The 19,318-nt window shown below is 49.2% G+C and overlaps 1 protein-coding gene across 1 annotated transcript; it reads right to left on the reverse strand.

The window, feature by feature from the left end:
• Positions 1-1,105: 1,105 nt before the first annotated feature.
• LOC123409169 lies at positions 1,106-16,321 on the reverse strand. Its single transcript, XM_045102135.1, has 5 exons — positions 16,137-16,321; positions 16,085-16,088; positions 1,762-1,853; positions 1,431-1,626; positions 1,106-1,340 (listed from the first exon to the last, which is right to left on the reverse strand). Exons 1-5 carry the CDS (start codon positions 16,319-16,321, stop codon positions 1,116-1,118), a joined length of 702 nt encoding a protein of 233 aa, XP_044958070.1. The 3' UTR covers positions 1,106-1,115.
• Positions 16,322-19,318: the final 2,997 nt, after the last annotated feature.

A 19,318-nucleotide genomic window follows, 5' to 3' on the forward strand; every position in this document is an offset into this window, starting at 1 on the left:
AGTTCCTGGGCGTGGTGGCGAATCGGTTCTGGGTGACGCCGAGCTTGACTGCATCCTTGCATTCTCGTCGTCCTCTGCTTCGAGAACAGCAGTGGAGGGCGCTGGGCACCTACATGGGGACCAGGAAGAGTTGTCCCCGTCGCCAACAAGGGCGACGCCCCTCACCTGAGCACACGCCCCGGCGAGGCGGAGGCCGAAGAGAGCTGCCGACGGCACATACAAATGGGAGCGTCTGAGGATGACCGCAGGTTGGATACAGGGTTCTTTTTGTAAAAAGGAAACGTCTTTTTGTAAAAAGGAAACGTTATCTTTCCACTAAAAAGGACCGCGGGTTTAATTATAGAAAAGTACAAGGGCGTTTACGCAAAAACGCCGCGACGTACGGTAGAAGCCGTCGGTGCTAAAATATGCCCGTGCGTTGCACCGGGAGAAAAAACACGTCGCATCCACACATTTTGTATTTAAAAACTGCATGTTCATGTTCAAGGCTCATCCAAATCGGCATCTTGTGGTTCTGTCTAGTTCATCTAATAAACATACAAAACTAAATTTATAGAGCCCAAGTGTTGCATAACCTCCCAAAATACCATAAACCATCCAGAAGTCAGCTGGTCAAACATAACATGTGTGCGTAGCAAAGCAGCATATTCTTATTTTTACCATTACCATCAATGAAAAGGAAATTGTAATAGTCAAACAATGTCATAAGGTGGGTAAGAAATATGCAAGTATGGAAAGTATTGGCAATTAAAATGGAAGTATAAAAATTTTTGCTTGGCAACCAAAACTCAGGTTCTGCATATTACACCACTGTAGTAATGTAATGGGGATTATCAATCTTCTGAAATATAATAAGAAGGGCTAGCTTATAAACTGTAAACATCGTTTTATAGCTAAATAAGTATTACTCCCTCCGTTCCTAAATATAAGACCTTCTAGAGATTACACTATGAATATGAACTAACAGATATAGCTTGATGAAGTAGAGGGAGCCTTTTCTTTCAAATTAATAATGTGTTTCCTCCCAACACCGCCATCTGGAATATGTACATGAAGGTATACTGGAATACAGTGTCATGGTTTATAGTTATATAATTGTTTTTCTGAGATGATTATCAAAGACTTACATGGCTGAAACAGAAATACATTTCACATAATGACATGCTTGCATCGATTAGAATATCAGGTCGGTTACAGTGGGCAAAGGGTTGGCAAATCTGTATGACCTGAGTTTCTTTCACAGTGTATTTCTCCAACAACGTCTTCTTTTGCTCCTTTGTGAGGAGCACGTGCTCAGGAACCAGATCGTGATTCTTAATGTTTATAAGAAGCTCCCCTTCCTGCGGGACAGGGCTACATTAAACATCAGACATGGCGAGAAGCAGTGGATATTAGTCATACGAGCACGAGGCATGAATGTAGAGCGCGACCTGGAAGACCTCGAGCTGCAATTTCTCCTGCGATAACCCGAGCAGCAAGTTGCGGGAGAAGGCGGTCAGCGCCTGCTGCACGACGAGTACGCCATTGTACACGTTCTCCTGCTTCATCTTCGAGCTCTTGACCGTCTTCACGCCGGGCTTGGGCTCGTTCGGGAAGAAGATGTAGATCTGGAGGGGGCATTGCCAACACCGTCAATCAGTCGACGCCCTAGATATAAGTAGAAAATAACAAAGATACATAAGATATATAGCTTGAGAGGTTCTTTTGAACATGCTAACCAGACCAAAATAGAAACCAACCCATAACATAGGTAAAACTTACTTGTAGCGGTATGCAAGCTCTGTGAATAACTTGTGAACAACGTCATCAACCCGAAAAAATGCCGAGGCACGTCTTGCTGCATCTAGTGTACCCTATAAAACAATAGAATGTACATCAATATAGCAGCAATTGCAGGAACGGAAGTTTCATGAGAAAGAGCTACCAAAATCATGCACTATATCTGGGCATGGGCATTTAAGTGAAGGGGAACTCCTGGAATGTGGAATGCTATAATTTTCAACTACACAACAAAAATCTTTGTATCAGAAACCTATTTTGCGTTAACTTCATCGTTACACGGTGACATTCAGATTTGTGTGAACTCATTTCATATGATCACCGCTTTAACATCAGTGACAAACAGGTTACATACTAACTTCTTCATGAGAGCAGCTTCCACGAAGTTTCATTCACGCTTGCTTAAACAAATGAATGCTAACATTTCACATCTATCTACTCAGGTAGTCAAAACCTCAACAATCAAATAGGTTTCCATGAGAGGCTATAACAGGAAACAAGAAACACATAGGAGTATAAGACAACTGCACCTATGTGAAAGTTTTTTATCCATACACCATTGTGGTCCAGATTATGCCATTTTTCTTATCAGCACCAACCATGAATGACCTCCTACACAGTTTGCGGCAGAAGATATCAACCCTGATGAGGACAACCTATCCATCTAATCAAGATGTCTGGTTCCACTACACCACTCAAGTAAACTTAACCTAAATAAATAGGCGCCACTGAACAATTCAGTATACTGTCCAAATTCAGCAATGCGGGTACTGGGCGATTAGGTTATACTGAATTTTTTTTCGCCAAAAAACTCTTACATAACGCGAAGCCCATACATACGTAATCACATATGTCGTGGGTATAAGCCTGACAGTAGATGTGTAGGTTACGAATGAGATGGGCAGAGTCCTAGCTACGGCGAGGTCGTATGAGTTCAGGCCCCTCTACGGTGGAGGTAATAGCCCTACGTCTCAGTGCTCTTGGAGCTGGTTACCGAGTGTAATATGGAGTACAATGTTTTTCTAACCCTTTTACCAGTGGGGGAGGGCGGCTTATATAGAGTGCGCTGCCCTCCACAACGGTTCTGATTCAAGGGTGGAGTAGTGGCGATTGAATGCATGCGTTACAGGTAACGTATGCTACAAATGCTAGTTAATGCACCCGGAAACGTACGGCAGTTTCCCTCCAGGGAGGTTACGACGAACCGAGTGTATCTAGTCGGTAGGTCCGGTGTCCTCCGAGTCTTAGTCTCCGACTGGATAATTCTGGGCCTGTTACCGACTGGATGATGGGGGCACCTTAATACAGTCGGGCATACTTAAGGTCCCGTCCCTTGCGTGGGGTAGTCCTTGGGTAGGACCTGTAGGACATGCCTATGACCCTACCCTAGGACTATGACCCCATCATTAGTCCCCGAATGGATTGGGGTTGAAACGTCAAAGCAGTGCTCGATGCTCAGATCCGACTGGATTAGGTTCGGCTTAGGCGTTGCTTGCCTCTATCCATTCTATCTCTCTTGGCCGATGATCCGCGTGAATGTGCTCTGCAGAACGGACTGTCGGGAACCGAGTGCCTTCGCGGCATCTTTTGACACGACCGGTCAACTGACAACGGCGGATTTTCCGGGATCTCAAATTTCTGGTTCCGCGCGCTTAGCGGGGGCGACGTCAGCGCGCTCGAGTAGCGCCTGACTCCTCGATCCTCGCGCCTTCAACTCTTCTGCCGATATCGCCGCGGCTGGTTGGGCGGATAAGATTTCGGGCCCGCTCGCCAGCGACCCAGTCGGTGTTCTATTTAACTCCGGCCGACGAGACCCTTCGGTTACGCTCGCCGAATCCTCTGCTCTCGCTTGTTCCGCCTTCCTCGCCACCTCTTGCGCTCATACACCTTTCTCTTCCCATCCTTCTCGGACGGGATGGATCCAGGGGGACTTTCTCCCCTCCACAGTGACAGAGGGGGACCTGTTGGAGCTGGTTGAGCACGGCCAGCTCGTGCATAAATCTTGGAGGTTGCCGGCGGACGACGAGATTGAGCCGGCGCCGCGGGAGGGGGAGCGCGTCTTGCTCCTCAACCACATTCACCGAGGTTTCTCTCTGCCCCCCCACCCTTTCTTCAAGGGCATCATGAATCATTTTGGTGCTCAACTCCATCACTTCCCTCCAAATGCTATCGCCCACCTTTCTGCTTTCATTGTTCTGTGCGAATGCTTTATCGGTTGCCCCCCTCATTGGGGTTTGTTCAAACATATCTTCTCCGCCCGCTCTCAAACCATTAAACGTCTCAGTCAGTCGGATGACAAGACGCACCTCCTCCAGCTCTGCGGGGGTTTAGGGTTTCAGAAAAAGAGTTGGAGTAGCTACCCTGCTCTCCAGCTGAACGAGTCGGTTAGGAACTGGCAGTCGACGTGGTTCTACTGCCAGGACATAGCCTGTCCGAACGCGTCGACTGGGCTACCTCCATTTAGTCTGGATCGCCCTGCTCCACCCAAACAACCCGCCTTCTCGAAAGCCGAGAGGAATGACATCCAACCTTTGGTTGAGGCACTCGCGGATGTTGTCCGGAGGGGGGTCACCGGTATTGACCTGTTGGAAGTCTTCATCGGTCGACGGATCCAGCCTCTTCAAGCTCGCCACCATGCTATGTGGCTCTACACGGGGCCCGAGGACTCCACTCGGATCGTCGCGGTGGGCATACTCGAGGAGAAGGTGACCTCGATAGTGCTCCAAATCATGGGACCTTGCGAGAACCCTAAAGGAGCTCTCCGAGTGGTGCCTTACAGCGCGGACAACCCGCCACTGAATCAGGTGAGTAGCATTAACCGAATATATCGAACTGTTTTGATTTCAGTCGTTCACTTATATCCTCGTGTGATGCTTAATGTTTCCGACTGAATCTCATGTAGGAATGGACCAACTGGTCCTCCCCTGTCTCGAACGGGGATCCGGAGGAGGAGGAGGAAGAAGGTAGCCAGGAGGGGAGCGTGGATAGGCTGAATATGTCTCCGACAGCAGGGAGTCGGAGGAGGAGGACAGCGAGGAGGAGGAAGAAGACGAAGAGCGTGACTCTCCACCTCCACCGCCGGAACAGCGGAGTAAGCGTCGACACGAGCCCGTCGTCCCTTCGGCTCCCCCCGCGTTGTCGAGTGCTCTACCTACCGCTCCGGCGGCCCCGAGTGCTCGAGGCATGAAGAGGTCCAGGGACGTCTCCGCCGAGCCTGCAGGCCAATCTCCCAGGGCACCCAAACCGAGTGGGCCTAAACCTCGGAGGGCTCTGCCGCGCATGAGGGTTGCCATCCCCGTCACATCCACGTAAGCGAATCTAACTCTCGGCTTTTTATGTTATCCGAGCGAACTCCCGCTTTACAAGTCGAATGGGCTTCACTTGACAGGGTTGCCACTTCTACTACCTCTCCAGTCCGCCAAGGGGATGACCCCATGGACACAGACAACGTCGTCTCGTCCCAGCCGGGTATGTTGTAGGAGAGTCAGGTGTTTCATTCCTATTGACTGTACTATCTTTTTCTTTTTCCGAATCATCATGCTATTCGGCTTGTCAGGGGTGATTCACCCGGACGAAGACGGGCAGGGGAGAGCTGACCCGGCCGCGGAGCCTGTCGTGGAGCCTATCCTTGAGGCTGCTCCTCCTGCTGCTGCCCCTACCGCCGACGCTCCGCCGACTGAAATGCCTCCACCGACCGAACCAGTGCCGGTGGGTGACGAACTGACTGGGGCGAACCTTGGGATGCCCCAGGATCTTCCCACGGTTCCCGGTTCGTCGAATGTTGAGTTCAGCATTCGGTGTGTCCCAGAGGAGCAGGTGGGAGCAGCCAAGGGAGCCATGATCCAAGCGGAGCTGATGACCGGGGAGGCCAAGAAGGCTTATGACTCCGTTGCGGCTTTGTACCAGCGGAGCTTGGAGCTGTGCGACGACATTCGAGTAAGTAGTCTAGTAAGTACTTACTTTTCTTTTGTAACCCATTGGGTGTTGTCGTAGTCTATTGTTTGAAATGGGTTCACTCCGAGTGAACCCAGTGGGTGTAGTCCCCGAGACTTCTGTCGAGTGCTTGCACCGACAGTTGTCTTTATAATTTTGGTCTTTATTTTTGTCATGTCCGTAGACAAGATTTCTGAGTGCAAGTACTTACTGCAGTCGAAGTACTCTTGCTGTAAGAGTTCCCTAGAGTAAACTGTCCACAGGTGGAGTAGCTTTAGCCTCGGAGGCGTAGGTGAAAATGTGCACCTCAATAGGGCAGACATGCTTGAGGTGCATGCCAGTGGGGTCACTCTTAGTGAACCCACTGGGTGTAGTCCCCGAGACCGCTGTCGACTGCTTGCGTCGGCAGGGGTCTGAAGAACATAGTTTGTATTGAGAAAGTTGCTGATACCCCTTTGTTTTGTTTTGTAGAAAACGTGTGAGATGGGGAGCGCTTATGAAGCCTTGAGGGCTGAGAAGAACCACTATGCTGGTGAACTAGAAGCCGCAACGCTCGCCATGACTGGCATGAAGAACGCGCTGGAAGTTCGAGAGAAATCCTTGGAGGAAGAGCTGGAGGCAAACAGGGCGTTGGTGGCGGAGGTGGAGAGGCTGAAAAAACAGAGGATCGAAGCGTACGATCAAATGACTGCTTGGAACAAACGATGGACAGCTCGGGAGAAGTATGTGAACGACTTGGCTGTCCAGATGATGAGTCGTCTGGCTGGTAAGTCTGATGATTTGTCGAGTGGTTGCATCTTGTGACGAACACTCGGTTTGTAATTTATATTTGCTCGTTTGTTGCAGATTTTTGTGGTGACGCCGAAGCTGAAGCAGCGGTCGTGGAACGATCCATGAAGGACAATGTACCACTCAGCGAGGACGCCAACCGGAATCTACTCCGTGCTTATATCCGCGTAGGCAAAGTGGGTCCGTTCATCAACCGACTAAGAGAAATCTTCGGTCGCATTGAGAAGGAGCTTTGGCCGGAGGAGGAGTCGCGGGAGAAGATGGAGACTCTGTTGGGGCGACTGGGGGAGATTCCGGCCCGAGTGCAATCTTGGAAGAAATCGGCAGCGCGTTGCGGTGCTGATGTGGCGCTATCCTTGGTCCGAGTCCATTGCAAAGAAGTGCGGGAAGATAAGCTGAAAGCCTTGAAAGTTGCCAACACGAAGAAGCTTCAATTCGAAGACTTCATGGAGACATTCTTGGAGACTGCGACCCGCATTGCTGATGGAATCGACCTGGATACTTTTGTGGAACCCTCCAGTCCTGACGCGGGCCCAGCTGAGTCATGATCGAACTTTATCCTCGGTATGCCGAGTGTTTACCTATACGATATTCTGGCCACTTCTGTTGGCAGTCATACTTTTGGATCGGTGCGGGTAAGCTTGATCCGCACCGAGTCTGTTATTGTGTCTAGACTGTTGGAGTGACAACGAAAACACTTATTCTTTTGCTTGAATGTTGTTTGGAGTTGAACACTAAATGTGTACTCGTAAAATATTAGGACTTAGGTGATACGTGATCGCAGCTAAGTCCCCGAGTGTGACCAAAGTGCACACTCGGAGGTAGTTAATACTTAGGCGACGCAGGGTCGCAGCTAAGTCCCCGAGTGTGACGCAAAGTGCACACTCGGAGGAAGGTAATACTTAGGCGATGCTTGATCGCAGCTAAGTCTCCGAGTGTGTCGCAAAGTGCACACTCGGAGAAAGTTAATACTTAGGCGATGCAGGGTCGCAGCTAAGTCCCCGAGTGTGACGCAAAGTGCACACTCGGAGGAAGTTAATACTTAGGCGATGCGGGATCGCAACTAAGTCCCCGAGTGTGACGCAAAGTGCACACTCGGAGGAAGTTAGTACTTAGACGATGCGGGATCGCAGCTAAGTCCCCGAGTGTGACGCAAAGTGCACACTCGAAGGAAGTTAATACTTAGGCGATGCGGGATCGCAGCTAAGTCCCCGAGTGTGACGCAAAGTGCACACTCGGAGGAAATTAATACTTAGGCGATGCGGGATCGCAGCTAAGTCCCCGAGTGTGACGCAAAGTGCACACTCGGAGGAAGTTAAAACATAGGCGATGCGGGATCGCAGCTAAGTCCCCGAGTGTGACGCAAAGTGCACACTCGGAGGAAGTTAATACTTAGGCGATGCAGGATCGCAGCTAAGTCCCCGAGTGTGACGCAAAGTGCACACTCGGAGGAAGTTAATACTTAGGCGATGCGGGATCGCACCTAAGTCCCCGAGTGTGACGCAAAGTGCACACTCGGAGGAAGTTAATACTTAGGCGATGCGGGATCGCAGCTAAGTCCCCGAGTGTGACGCAAAGTGCACACTCGGAGGAACTTAATACTTAGGCGATGCGGGATCGCAGCTAAGTCCCCGAGTGTTACGCAAAGTGCACACTCGGAGGAGGTTAATACTTAGGCGATGCGGGATCGCAGCTAAGTCCCCGAGTGTGACGCAAAGTGCACACTCGGAGGAAGTTAATACTTAGGCGATGCGGGATCGCAGCTAAGTTCCCGAGTGTGACGCAAAGTGCACACTCAGAGGAACTTAATACTTAGGCGATGTGGGATCACAACTAAGTCCCCGAGTGTGACGCAAAGTGCACACTCGGAGGAGGTTAATACTTAGGCGATGCGGGAGCGCAGCTAAGTCCCCGAGTGTGACGCAAAGTGCACACTCGGAGGACGTTAATACTTAGGCGATGCGGGACCGCAGCTAAGTCCCCGAGTGTGACGCAAAGTGCACACTCGGAGGAAGTTAATACTTAGGCGATGCGGGATCACAGCTAAGTCCCCGAGTGTGACGCAAAGTGCACACTCGGAGGAGGTTAATACTTAGGCGATGCGGGATCGCAGCTAAGTCCCCGAGTGTGACGCAAAGTGCACACTCGGAGGAAGTTAATACTTAGGCGATGCGGGATCGCAGCTAAGTCCCCGAGTGTGACGCAAAGTGCACACTCGGAGGAAGTTAATACTTAGGCGATGCGGGATCGCAGCTAAGTCCCCGAGGGTGACGCAAAGTGCACACTCGGAGGAAGTTAATACTTAGGCGATGCGGGATCGCAGCTAAGTCCCCGAGGGTGACGCAAAGTGCACACTCGGAGGAAGTTAATACTTAGGCGATGCGGGATCGCAGCTAAGTCCCCGAGCGTGATGCAAAGTGCACACTCGGAGGAAGTTAATACTTAGGCGATGCGGGATCACAACTAAGTTTTTTTTTTTTTGTGACCATAGTCTGCAACCACGGAAGAACTCTGAATCTGCAAAAGAAACTGAATCTGCTGTATATTATTTCTCCAAAACTTGTTCGTTACACTGCTTCAGTCGGCGATCATGTATAAAAACGCTTGAGGAGGTCTCCGTTCCACGCGCGGGGTTCGTCGGTCTCCTTCTGAATGTTGTAGAGTCTGTATGCTCCGTTGTTCAGCACCTTTGAAATGATGAAAGGACCTTCCCAGGCCGGAGCCAACTTGTGTGGTCTCTGCTGATCCACTCGGAGCACCAAATCGCCAGCCTGGAACGTGCGGCTTCTGACATGTCGTGCATGAAAACGTCGCAGATCTTGCTGATAAATTGTTGAGCGAGTAAGTGCCATTTCGCGCTCCTCCTCTAGAAGATCGACTCCATCTTGCCTTGCTTGTTCTGCTTCGGCTTCGGAGAAGAGTTCGACCCGTGGGGCATTGTGAAGCAGGTCACTCGGAAGGACCGCTTTTGCTCCATAGACGAGGAAGAACGGTGATCGCCCCGTTGATCTGTTCGGAGTGGTGCAGAGACCCCAAAGTACTGAAGGTAACTCGGTTACCCACGCACGAGCAGCATGTCCTATCTCTCGCAAGAGTCGAGGCTTCAAACCTTGAAGGATAAGTCCATTTGCACGCTCAGCTTGTCCATTGGATTGCGGATGTGCTACGGAAGCAAAATTCACTCGGATACCTTGACTCGCGCAGAAACCTTTGAATCTGTCTGAGTCGAAGTTTGTCCCATTGTCCGTGATTATGCTGTGAGGCACTCCGAATCTGGAGATGATGTCTCCGACAAACTTCACGGCTGTGGAGGCGTCGAGTTTCTTGATGGGCTTGGCTTCTATCCACTTTGTAAACTTGTCGACTACCACCAACAGATGTGTGTAGCCTCCTTGGCCTATCTTGAATGGACCGACTGTGTCTAATCCCCAAACTGCAAATGGCCACACAAGCGGGATTGTCTTAAGTGCAGATGTTGGCTTGTGGGACTTGTTGGAGTAGAACTGACAGCCTTCGCATCGATCGACCATAGCTTTGGCCATTTCGTTAGCCTGCAGCCAGAAGAATCCAGCCCTGAACGCCGCAGGTTCTCGAGTGGATATCCTCTAGGATCAACTGCCCTTCCTCTGGGGAAATGCAACGTTGGAGAACGCCTGAAACACTCTCCTTATACAATTGACCGTTAATGACGGTAAACGCCTTCGACCTGTGGACTATTTGTCGGGCTTGGACTTCGTCTTCTGGAAGCTCTTGCCTTAGGATATATGCCATAATCGGCGCAGTCCACTCGGGGATAATTACCAGAATCTCTGTGACCAGATCAACCATAGCAGGCACATCGACTTCAGTCGGTTCTGTTGCGCTCTTGGGTTGCACTGGCTCTTCCGTGAAGGGATCTTCTTTGACCGAAGGAAGATGGAGGTGCTCGAGGCAGACATCACTCGGGACGGGTCTCCGAGTGGATCCGAGCTTAGCCAATTCGTCCGTCGCTTGGTTCTTTAGCCTTGGAACATGATGAAGTTCTAGACCTTCAAACTTCTTCTCCAGCTTCCTGACTGCATTGCGGTAGGTTGTCATAGTGGGGTTCCTTACGTCCCACTCTTTCATAACTTGGTTGACCACCAAGTCTGAATCGCCGTAGACCATCAGGCGACGGACGTCGAATGAGATGGCCATGCGCAATCCGTAGAGAAGAGCTTCATACTCTGCCTCATTGTTAGAGGAATCAAAGTGTATCTGAAGCACATACTTGAGCTTGTCACCCTTTGGTGATACGATCACAACACCAGCGCCGGATCCATTCAACATCTTAGACCCATCGAAGAACATTGTCCAATGAGCCGAGTAGATGTGGGTCGGTTGCTGTTGTTCTACCCATTCTGCTATAAAGTCAGCCAGGGCTTGAGACTTAATAGCTTTCTTGGCCTCGAACTTGATGTCACAGTACAACATCTCCATCGCCCACTTCGCCACTCGGCCTAACGCGTCTCGATTGTGGAGAATTTCCGACAAAGGAGAATCAGAAACGACAGATACCGAGTGGTCTTGGAAATAATGGGCAACCTTCTTCGCAGTCAAATAGATCCCATAGATAAGCTTTTGATAATGGGGATACCTCTTCTTGGAAGGGGTCAGGACCTCGGAGACATAGTACACTGGCCGCTGAACTTTGTATGCTTTGCCTTCTTCTTCTCGCTCGACTGTAAGAACAGTACTGACGACTTGATTTGTAGCCGCGATATACAGAAGAAGGGGCTCTTTACTGAGCGGAGCAGTAAGAACCGGCTGGGTGGAAAGTAGGACTTTGAGGTCGTCGAATGCGACTTGGGCTTCGTCTGTCCACTCGAAGGTATCTGATTTCTTCATGAGTCGGTACAGAGGAAGTGCTTTTTCGCCGAGTCGACTGATGAACCTGCTCAAAGCTGCTAAGCAACCTGTGAGTCGTTGAACATCGTGTATTCTGACCGGCCTCTCCATTCGGACGATGGTCCCGATCTTTTCGGGGTTAACATCGATCCCTCGTTCGGAAACGGAGAAACCGAGTAACTTTCCGCTGGGAACACCGAATGAACACTTGGCAGGATTTAGCTTGATATCGTACCTACGAAGGTTGGCGAATGTTTCTGCCAAGTCAGTCAGCAGGTCGGAACCTTTGCGGGACTTGACTACGATATCATCCATGTATGCCTCCACATTGCGACCGATCTGGTCGAGGAGGCATTTTTGGATCATGCGCATAAAGGTAGCTCCTGCATTCTTCAAACCGAAAGGCATGGTGATGTAGCAGAAGCACCCAAACGGGGTGATGAAAGCTGTTTTCAACTCATCGGGGCCATACAGACGGATCTGATGATAACCCGAGTAGGCATCCAGAAATGATAAACGCTCGCACCCCGCAGTCGAATCGACAATTTGATCTATGCGGGGGAGCGGAAAATGGTCTTTCGGGCAGACCTTATTAAGGTGCTTGAAGTCAATGCACATTCGGAGTGACTTGTCCTTCTTGGGCACCATGACTACATTGGCGAGCCACTCGGAGTGGTGAACCTCGCGAATGAATCTCGCAGCTAGCAGCTTAGCCACCTCTTCTCCGATTGCCTTCCTTTTGTGCGCGGCGGACCGGTGCAGGCGCTCTCGGATGGGCTGAGCAGCGGGATCCACATGCAGTCGATGCTCAGCCAACTCCCTAGGTACACCCGGCATGTCAGATGGCTTCCATGCAAAGATGTCCCAGTTCTCACGGAGGAATTGGGTGAGCTCGGCTTCCTATTTGGGATCCAGGGTGGTGGAGATGTTCGTCGGGGCGGCAGACTCGTCCGTCGGGTGGATGCTAACCTTCTTAGTCTCCCCTGCCGACTGAAACGCGGACTTAGAAGCTGGCTTCTTCGAGCGCATTAAGTCAGCGGGGTCGACTGTCTTCTTGTACTCTTCGAGCTCGAGTACAGCCATCTGATGGTCGGCGATCCTCGACCCCTCTTGCAGACACTCCTCGGCTCGCTGGTGGTTGCCGGTGATGGTGATAACGCCTTTTGGACCAGGCATTTTCAACTTCAAATACACATAGCACGGTCGTGCCATGAAACTCACATATGCCGGGCGGCCCATAATTGCATGGTAAGCGCTCTGGAAGTCCACCACCTCGAATATGAGCTTCTCCTTGCGAAAGTTCTTGTCGGAGCCGAAGATGACCTCCAATGCGATCTGGTCGAGTGATTTGGCCTTCCGCCCTGGGACGACTCCGTGGAACTGCATATTGCTCTCGCTGAGTCTGGACATCGGAATGCCCATCCCCTTGAGAGTGCGAGCGTACATAATATTCAACCCGCTGCCGCCGTCCATTAGGACTTTGCGCAGGCGGACCCCTTCCACCATCGGGTCGACGACCAGAGCCTGCCTTCCTGGGGTGGGGACATGTGTTGGATGATCCGACTGATCGAAGGTAATCGCAGTTTGAGACCATTTGAGAAACTTAGGGGCAGTCGGAACGGCCATGTTGACTTCTCTGTTTACTAGCTTCAGTCGACTCTTGCTTTCGACGTCGGCGAAGATCATGAGGGTTGCATGGACTTGGGGGAACGGATCCTCCTTGTCCTCCTCATCCTGTTCAGGATTCTGCTCACTCGGCTGCCCTTCGGTGAAACCCTGGATCAGGAGACGGCACTGTCGAGTGGTGTGCTTTGCGTATATGGGGTTACCTTCCTCATCCATCTTAGTATGGATTGGACAAGGCTGGTCCAGTATGGGATTGTTGAAAGGCTTTTTCTTGGGAGTGAACTGCGCTTTCCCTTTGCCCTTGAATTTGGCGCTGGTTACAGCTGCAGCTTCTGCTTGCGGCGTGGGAGGAACCTTCGGTTTCTGCTTTCGAGTGTTACCTCCGTCGGTATCGCCGACTGTCTTGTGTTTACCGCTCCGGATGCGGTCCTCTTCTTTGCCATTTGCGTAGCGAGTTGCTATCTCCATCATCTTGCTCATGGAGATGTCGCCGGTTCGACCAAACTTCAAGTACAGCTCCCTGTACCGCACGCCTGCCTTGAAAGCGCAGACAGCTTGATGCTCGGTGACGTTCTCCACCTTGTGGTAAAGAGTCGTCCATCGCTGGATGAAGTCGCGCAAGGGTTCATTCGGCTTCTGGACACAGTGCTGAAGCTCCACAAGACCTGCAGGGCGCTTGCACGTTCCTTCGAAGGTTCTGATGAACACTCGGGCTAGATCTGCCCAACTGTAAATGCTTGAGGGGGCCAACTGGTTCAGCCAAGCTCGGGCCGAGCCGTCCAACATCAGAGGGAGGTGCTTCATAGCAACATGGTCGTCTCCTCCTCCGATCTGGGCTGCCACTCGGTAGTCGTCTAGCCATGTTTCGGGCTTGGACTCTCCTGAGAATTTACCAATTCCCGCAGCCAATCGGAAGTTGGGCGGGATATCAGCCGAGCAGATGGCTCGACTAAAACACTGAGGGCCAGATACGATGGCCCTGCTTCCACTCGGACGGTCCATATCGCGGCCATCGCGGTGGGCTCAACCTCTGTCAACTCTTCGCTGGGCGATTCGGCCCCTTGCGTCGGGTCTTGGGTCGTAGGTGTCGCCGACTAAACGCCGATCATCATGATGCCGGGACCCATAGGGGCCACCCCGTGGAGGGGTGCGTGAGCGACGGCGATACTGATGAGATCCAGGGCTGTGAACCGATCTATGCGTGTTTGCATGGACGGAACTATTGTGGATCCGATTGTGTGACTGGGAGACTGCAGAATTCTGTTGCTGCGCCGTGCGCAACAGGGCTCGGATTTGTTCGATTCCCCTTCCTGCCTCTGAATCAGTCGGCTGGAGGGAATCGGCAATCTGGGCAGCCGCGACCAGGTTGAGGAGAGGTGTGCGGAACACCTCCACGTTGCTCCGCCGAGTGTGTCGGCTGGCAGAACGACGAGGCGGACGACGCGCACCGGATACTTCGCCAACTTCACCTCGGTCGGCTTGACGAGGATCTTCATGGGAGTTGGCCATATGTACTTCTGCTGTAGGCCCACGACCCACGTACTCGGTAGGAAGCTCAGTCGGAACCGAGTCCGAGCACTAGGAGTGTGGGGCGACAACAACAGACTCCAGGACTGCCACCTGAGAGAAGGCGAACTGGCGCGCTCGGGCATGCTGCACCCAACGTTGTAGACGCGGACTGCGAGATCGCCTGCTGCGGCGCGTGACGAAGGTGCAAGCCGGCAACGGAGCCGATTGTTGGAGAAGAAGAACGCCGCGAGCGCCGACACGAAAGTGCGCGGCCCCGCGATGGGGAAGCGCCTTGACGTCAAGGGGTGCCTCCCGAAGCCACGCCGAATCGTCGACGACGAAGGAGAGAGCACCGAAGAGGATCTGGTGACCCATGCTTGAAACTCCACCGGACGACATGACGAAAGGAAGTAGTCGCAAACTCGCCGGAAGTCGCTTAGACGCCTGCCCCACGGTGGGCGCCAACTGTCGTGGGTATAAGCCTGACAGTAGATGTGTAGGGTACGAATGAGATGGGCAGAGTCCTAGCTACGGCGAGGTTGTATGAGTTCAGGCCCCTCTACGGTGGAGGTAATAGCCCTACGTCTCAGTGCTCTTGGAGCTGGTTACCGAGTGTAATATGGAGTACAATGTTTTTCTAACCCTTTTACCAGTGGGGGAGGGCGGCTTATATAGAGTGCGCTGCCCTCTTTCTGATTCAAGGGTGGAGTAGTGGCGATTGAATGCATGCGTTACAGGTAACGTATGCTATAAATGCTAGTTAATGCACCCGGAAACGTACGGCAGTTTCCCTCCAGGGAGGTTACGACGAACCGAGTGTATCTAGTCGGTAGGTCCGGTGTCCTCCGAGTCTTAGTCTCCGACTGGATAATTCTGGACCTCTTACCGACTGGATGATGGGGGCACCTTAATACAGTCGGGCATACTTAAGGTCCCGTCCCTTGCGTGGGGTAGTCCTTGGGTAGGACCTGTAGGACAGGCCTATGACCCTACCCTAGGACTATGACCCCATCAACATATGAACTACCAATGTACTACCAAGGGAGATTAGGTTGCAACCAAAGGCATGCCACAAGATGGGGCTACAAATAAAACACAAAATACTTGGCAGAACCGGGCCTATTGAGTGGGCATTCAGTAAATTGGCTTGGAATTACATGGGGAAAGAATTATTATAAACACCATTTCTTCACATGAAATTGGTTGTGATACTACCATCCACATACTTATGCACAAATGACAGAGATATACTTGAATAAAACTTGTAAAACAAGCAACAACATGATCCTCTTTTAGCCTTAGCAAAATTAGAAATAAGAGGCCACCTACCTTAGTGCTCATAATGAAATTCAAGCGAAGCAATAATTCTCACACAAAAAAAGAGACTGAAACTACCAATCTACATGGAAGTTGTACACAAAACATAAATGAAGGACACAGATTGTAAACGGCAAACATTGATTGCTTGAGTCTGTTAAGCATGTAGATTCCCTCCTGCATATAGTCCTAGCTGCAGCAACGACACACACACACACACACACACGCGCGCGCCGTGCGAGTTCAGAGTTGAGTCAGTCATAACCTGCCTGAAAAAACGCAGCCCGGAGAAACAGACAACGCAACGCCGGTCTTACGGTTGATCCTTGCCGGAGCGCGGCCACCAGTGCCAGGAGTCGAAGACGAGCATGTCGGCGCCGAGCCAATTGTGGCTCTCGTCGATCTTGTCGAGCTTGAGCACGCGGCCGGCCTTCTCGCTCACGATGTCCACCAGGTAGTGCGACAGGTAGTACACCAACGTCACATTGTAGAGCAAGGTCATCTGCACGGCCACTCACCGATGCTGTGATTGGGTCACCACCGTGAAACAAACCAATGTGCTTACTATCCAAATTTGGCACAGATAGGGAAAACAATTTAACGAAATAATCTTGTGATGATAGTAGTACAGACCAATCTCCAACGACAAGAAGCATATGAACCAAAAGGGGGTGAAACGTAATTAACAAATGACAAATGCGCAAACCTTGCATGGATGAGCTTGACGCTGGTCTTCATGTTGGGCCGCGACCAGTTGTACGCGATCGAGCTCGAGATCCCGGTAAGCCACAGGCAACCTGCCCCCCGCCGGAAAAGAAGGACGCCACATATTAGAATACACACATGCCTGATGAATCGGGGGGAAATCTACATGTCGTCATCCTCCTGCTCCCGATCCCCCGACGCTGGATCTGCAACCCTCGAGGGTGAAGGATGGTGGGGGTGAGGATTTGGGGGCGGGTGGGGACGGGAAGAAGAATCCGGCGATGGCAGGGCGGGGCATCTCCGTCGGTGAGGATCTCCTCCAGTCCGGCGACAAGGGCGCCGCCCCTCACCTTCTCCTGCTCCGATGCGGCTGGAAAGAGGATAAGATCAAACAAAGGATCGCGAGTGGAAATTTTACAGATGCAGGGTCTTTCTTGCAAATCTGAAACGTTTTTTCTAATATCCACTTAATCGGGGACTGCGGGTTGAATCCTCGAAAACGGAGGGACTTTTTCGCAAAAACGTCACGACGGACGACAGAAGCCATCGGTGCTTTATTATTAGGGAGAGACTAGCAAAATGGCTCGTGCGTTGCCACGGAAGAAAAAAACATAATCTATGTTCACATATCATCGCTTGATTTAGAAAATTTTCTGCACAAACGCAAGAAAATATTTCTTCTTTTAAATTTATTCACAAGTTGAAGCAATCTTTACATTTTCAAAAAATATATATCATGGTTGTCAAAAATCTTGGTAACTCAAAGATTTATTCTGAATTTCAATTTTTTTTTAGAAAACATACAATAATAATCCGATCCATTCAACAATTAATTCTTCAAAATTCACACACGTATATTGTCACAAAGACTTAGAAGCATTAATTTTTAACTACATACATTAGATATTTCGTGAACAATTTTACAAATACGGGAACGATTTTAAAATCGAGAACATTTTTTACAATTTACAAACATTTACTAAAAATCATGAATATTTTTTATATTTCGAACAGGTTTAAATATTTTCTTTTGAATTGGCCACCAATTCAAACGAACATAATTTTTTATGTTGGAGGATTTTATTTTAGATTCACAAACATTTTTTGAAATGCATGAAGTTTTTCTGAATAAACAAACATTTTTATAAATCATTAATATATTTATTAAATTCATGGACATTCTTTTGGAATTTGCAAAAAAATATAAAAATCCAGCGCTTTTTTGAATCCTATTTTTGATTCAAAATAAAAATTCGTCGGTATTTTAGTCCAAATTCCTATTTTTTAACATGCAAAAGTTTTTGTAATTCTAAATTATTTAAATTATAAATAAAAAAATGGAAAGGATTTTTTTTTAAAAAAAACTATCAAAACAGGCCTTAGCTATTTTTAAAATTTTAGGACATATTTTCAATTAGAAAGTATTTTGTTAAATGCATTTAATAGTTTTTAATACATGGAATTGTATTTGAGATCATGGACTATTCTTATTGTACACAGATTTCTATAAAATTGCAAACATTTTATTGTATATGCGAGCATTTTTACAAAACTCCGAGTAGTTTTTGAAGTCACAGAAATTTAATTTTTTAAATATGTTGATTTATAATTTTCAGTTTATTAAAATTTTAAAGATTATTTAAAGTTCTAAATTATTTAAAATAAAAAAATAAAACAGAACTGAAAATAAATAAATAAACGGAACTAAAAGCACGCGCCTGTGCATGGGCCGGCCCATTCGGTGTGCTGGATATTCTCCGAGCGTGCAGAGCGTAATATAGGAGGTTTTTACATGGGCCGGCCCAGTCCAAGATTTTTCGCTTTGTGAAACGTTTTCTATTACTTACCGGTGGCATGGTGGGTAATTTATGCAAACTTTAGGGGTAATTTTTAAGACGACGACCAGAAACCGAATTTGCTTCATTATTAATAGCACAAATGCCCGTGCTTTGCAACGGAAAGAACAATATTTGTTTTTTATGCGCAAAATACAATTATTTTATAGGCAAGACTCTTCGCATTTTAGTATGGATTTTGAACAAACAACTTTAAATTTAAACATTAAACTGTGCAACTAAATCTCATTTATGTCTTTGTGTGGTCGAAACACCCACCTCTCACACGTGATGATCTTGGGTCGAGGTATAGTAGTATCTTGATGGATCCGCCCACGCATAACCTTTCTGCCCAGCACCTACGAAAAATAGTAGGCACGATAGAAAAAACATATTAAAAGAGAAGATGAGAAAAATTGATGGTGCAAAAGCGATATCAAGAAAAGAATGGAGATAAGGATCATAAAATCACAAGCTTAATCACTTGTATCCAGAAATCCATCTTCACATGACTAATCATGTGACAAACAAGTAGTAGGCCAGTAGCCACAAATTCATGAGACATACGTAATCATTAGGAGGCACAAAATTCACTTGTGCATGCAAAAATCTCAGCTCAAAATGAACCGTATATTGTATACGCATCAGAAAGAATATAATAGGAAATCTAGAGCACATCACGTAGTCAATTGTGCTACACACCGCAGGCCCCTTCGTGGGACCCATATTTGTTTTGGTTTGATGCTAAGATGGATAGGCTATCGACGGTTGGTTGTCTGCCGTTATTCTCTTTCCAGCGATTTTGTCCATGCATCGTCTCTCTAAGTCTCCATCTCTTTCTTTTCACGCAAAGTCCCTTCCTACCTTAGATCTGTGTCGCTTGGAGGCACTCGAGGTAACTGCGCAAGTGTGGCGGTCGGCGATCGGCGACCAACGCAGCCAAGGTAGCGAGGCAAGCT

Source organism: Hordeum vulgare, chromosome 7H (assembly GCF_904849725.1).
Source record: "Hordeum vulgare subsp. vulgare chromosome 7H, MorexV3_pseudomolecules_assembly, whole genome shotgun sequence".
In the NCBI taxonomy this organism is placed as follows: Eukaryota; Viridiplantae; Streptophyta; class Magnoliopsida; order Poales; family Poaceae; genus Hordeum; species Hordeum vulgare.

Bases quoted from the DNA above. Each gene is read 5' to 3' on its own strand.
- LOC123409169 (XM_045102135.1), bottom strand. From the start codon at position 16,321: ATGACCTTGCTCTACAATGTGACGTTGGTGTACTACCTGTCGCACTAC. The intron at 1,627-1,761 runs GTAAGTTTTACC...TGATTGACGGTG, and splicing joins GAGCTTGCATACCGCTACAA to TTGGCAATGCCCCCTCCAGA. The intron at 1,341-1,430 runs GTCGCGCTCTAC...CCTGTCCCGCAG, and splicing joins TGCAGCTCGAGGTCTTCCAG to GAAGGGGAGCTTCTTATAAA.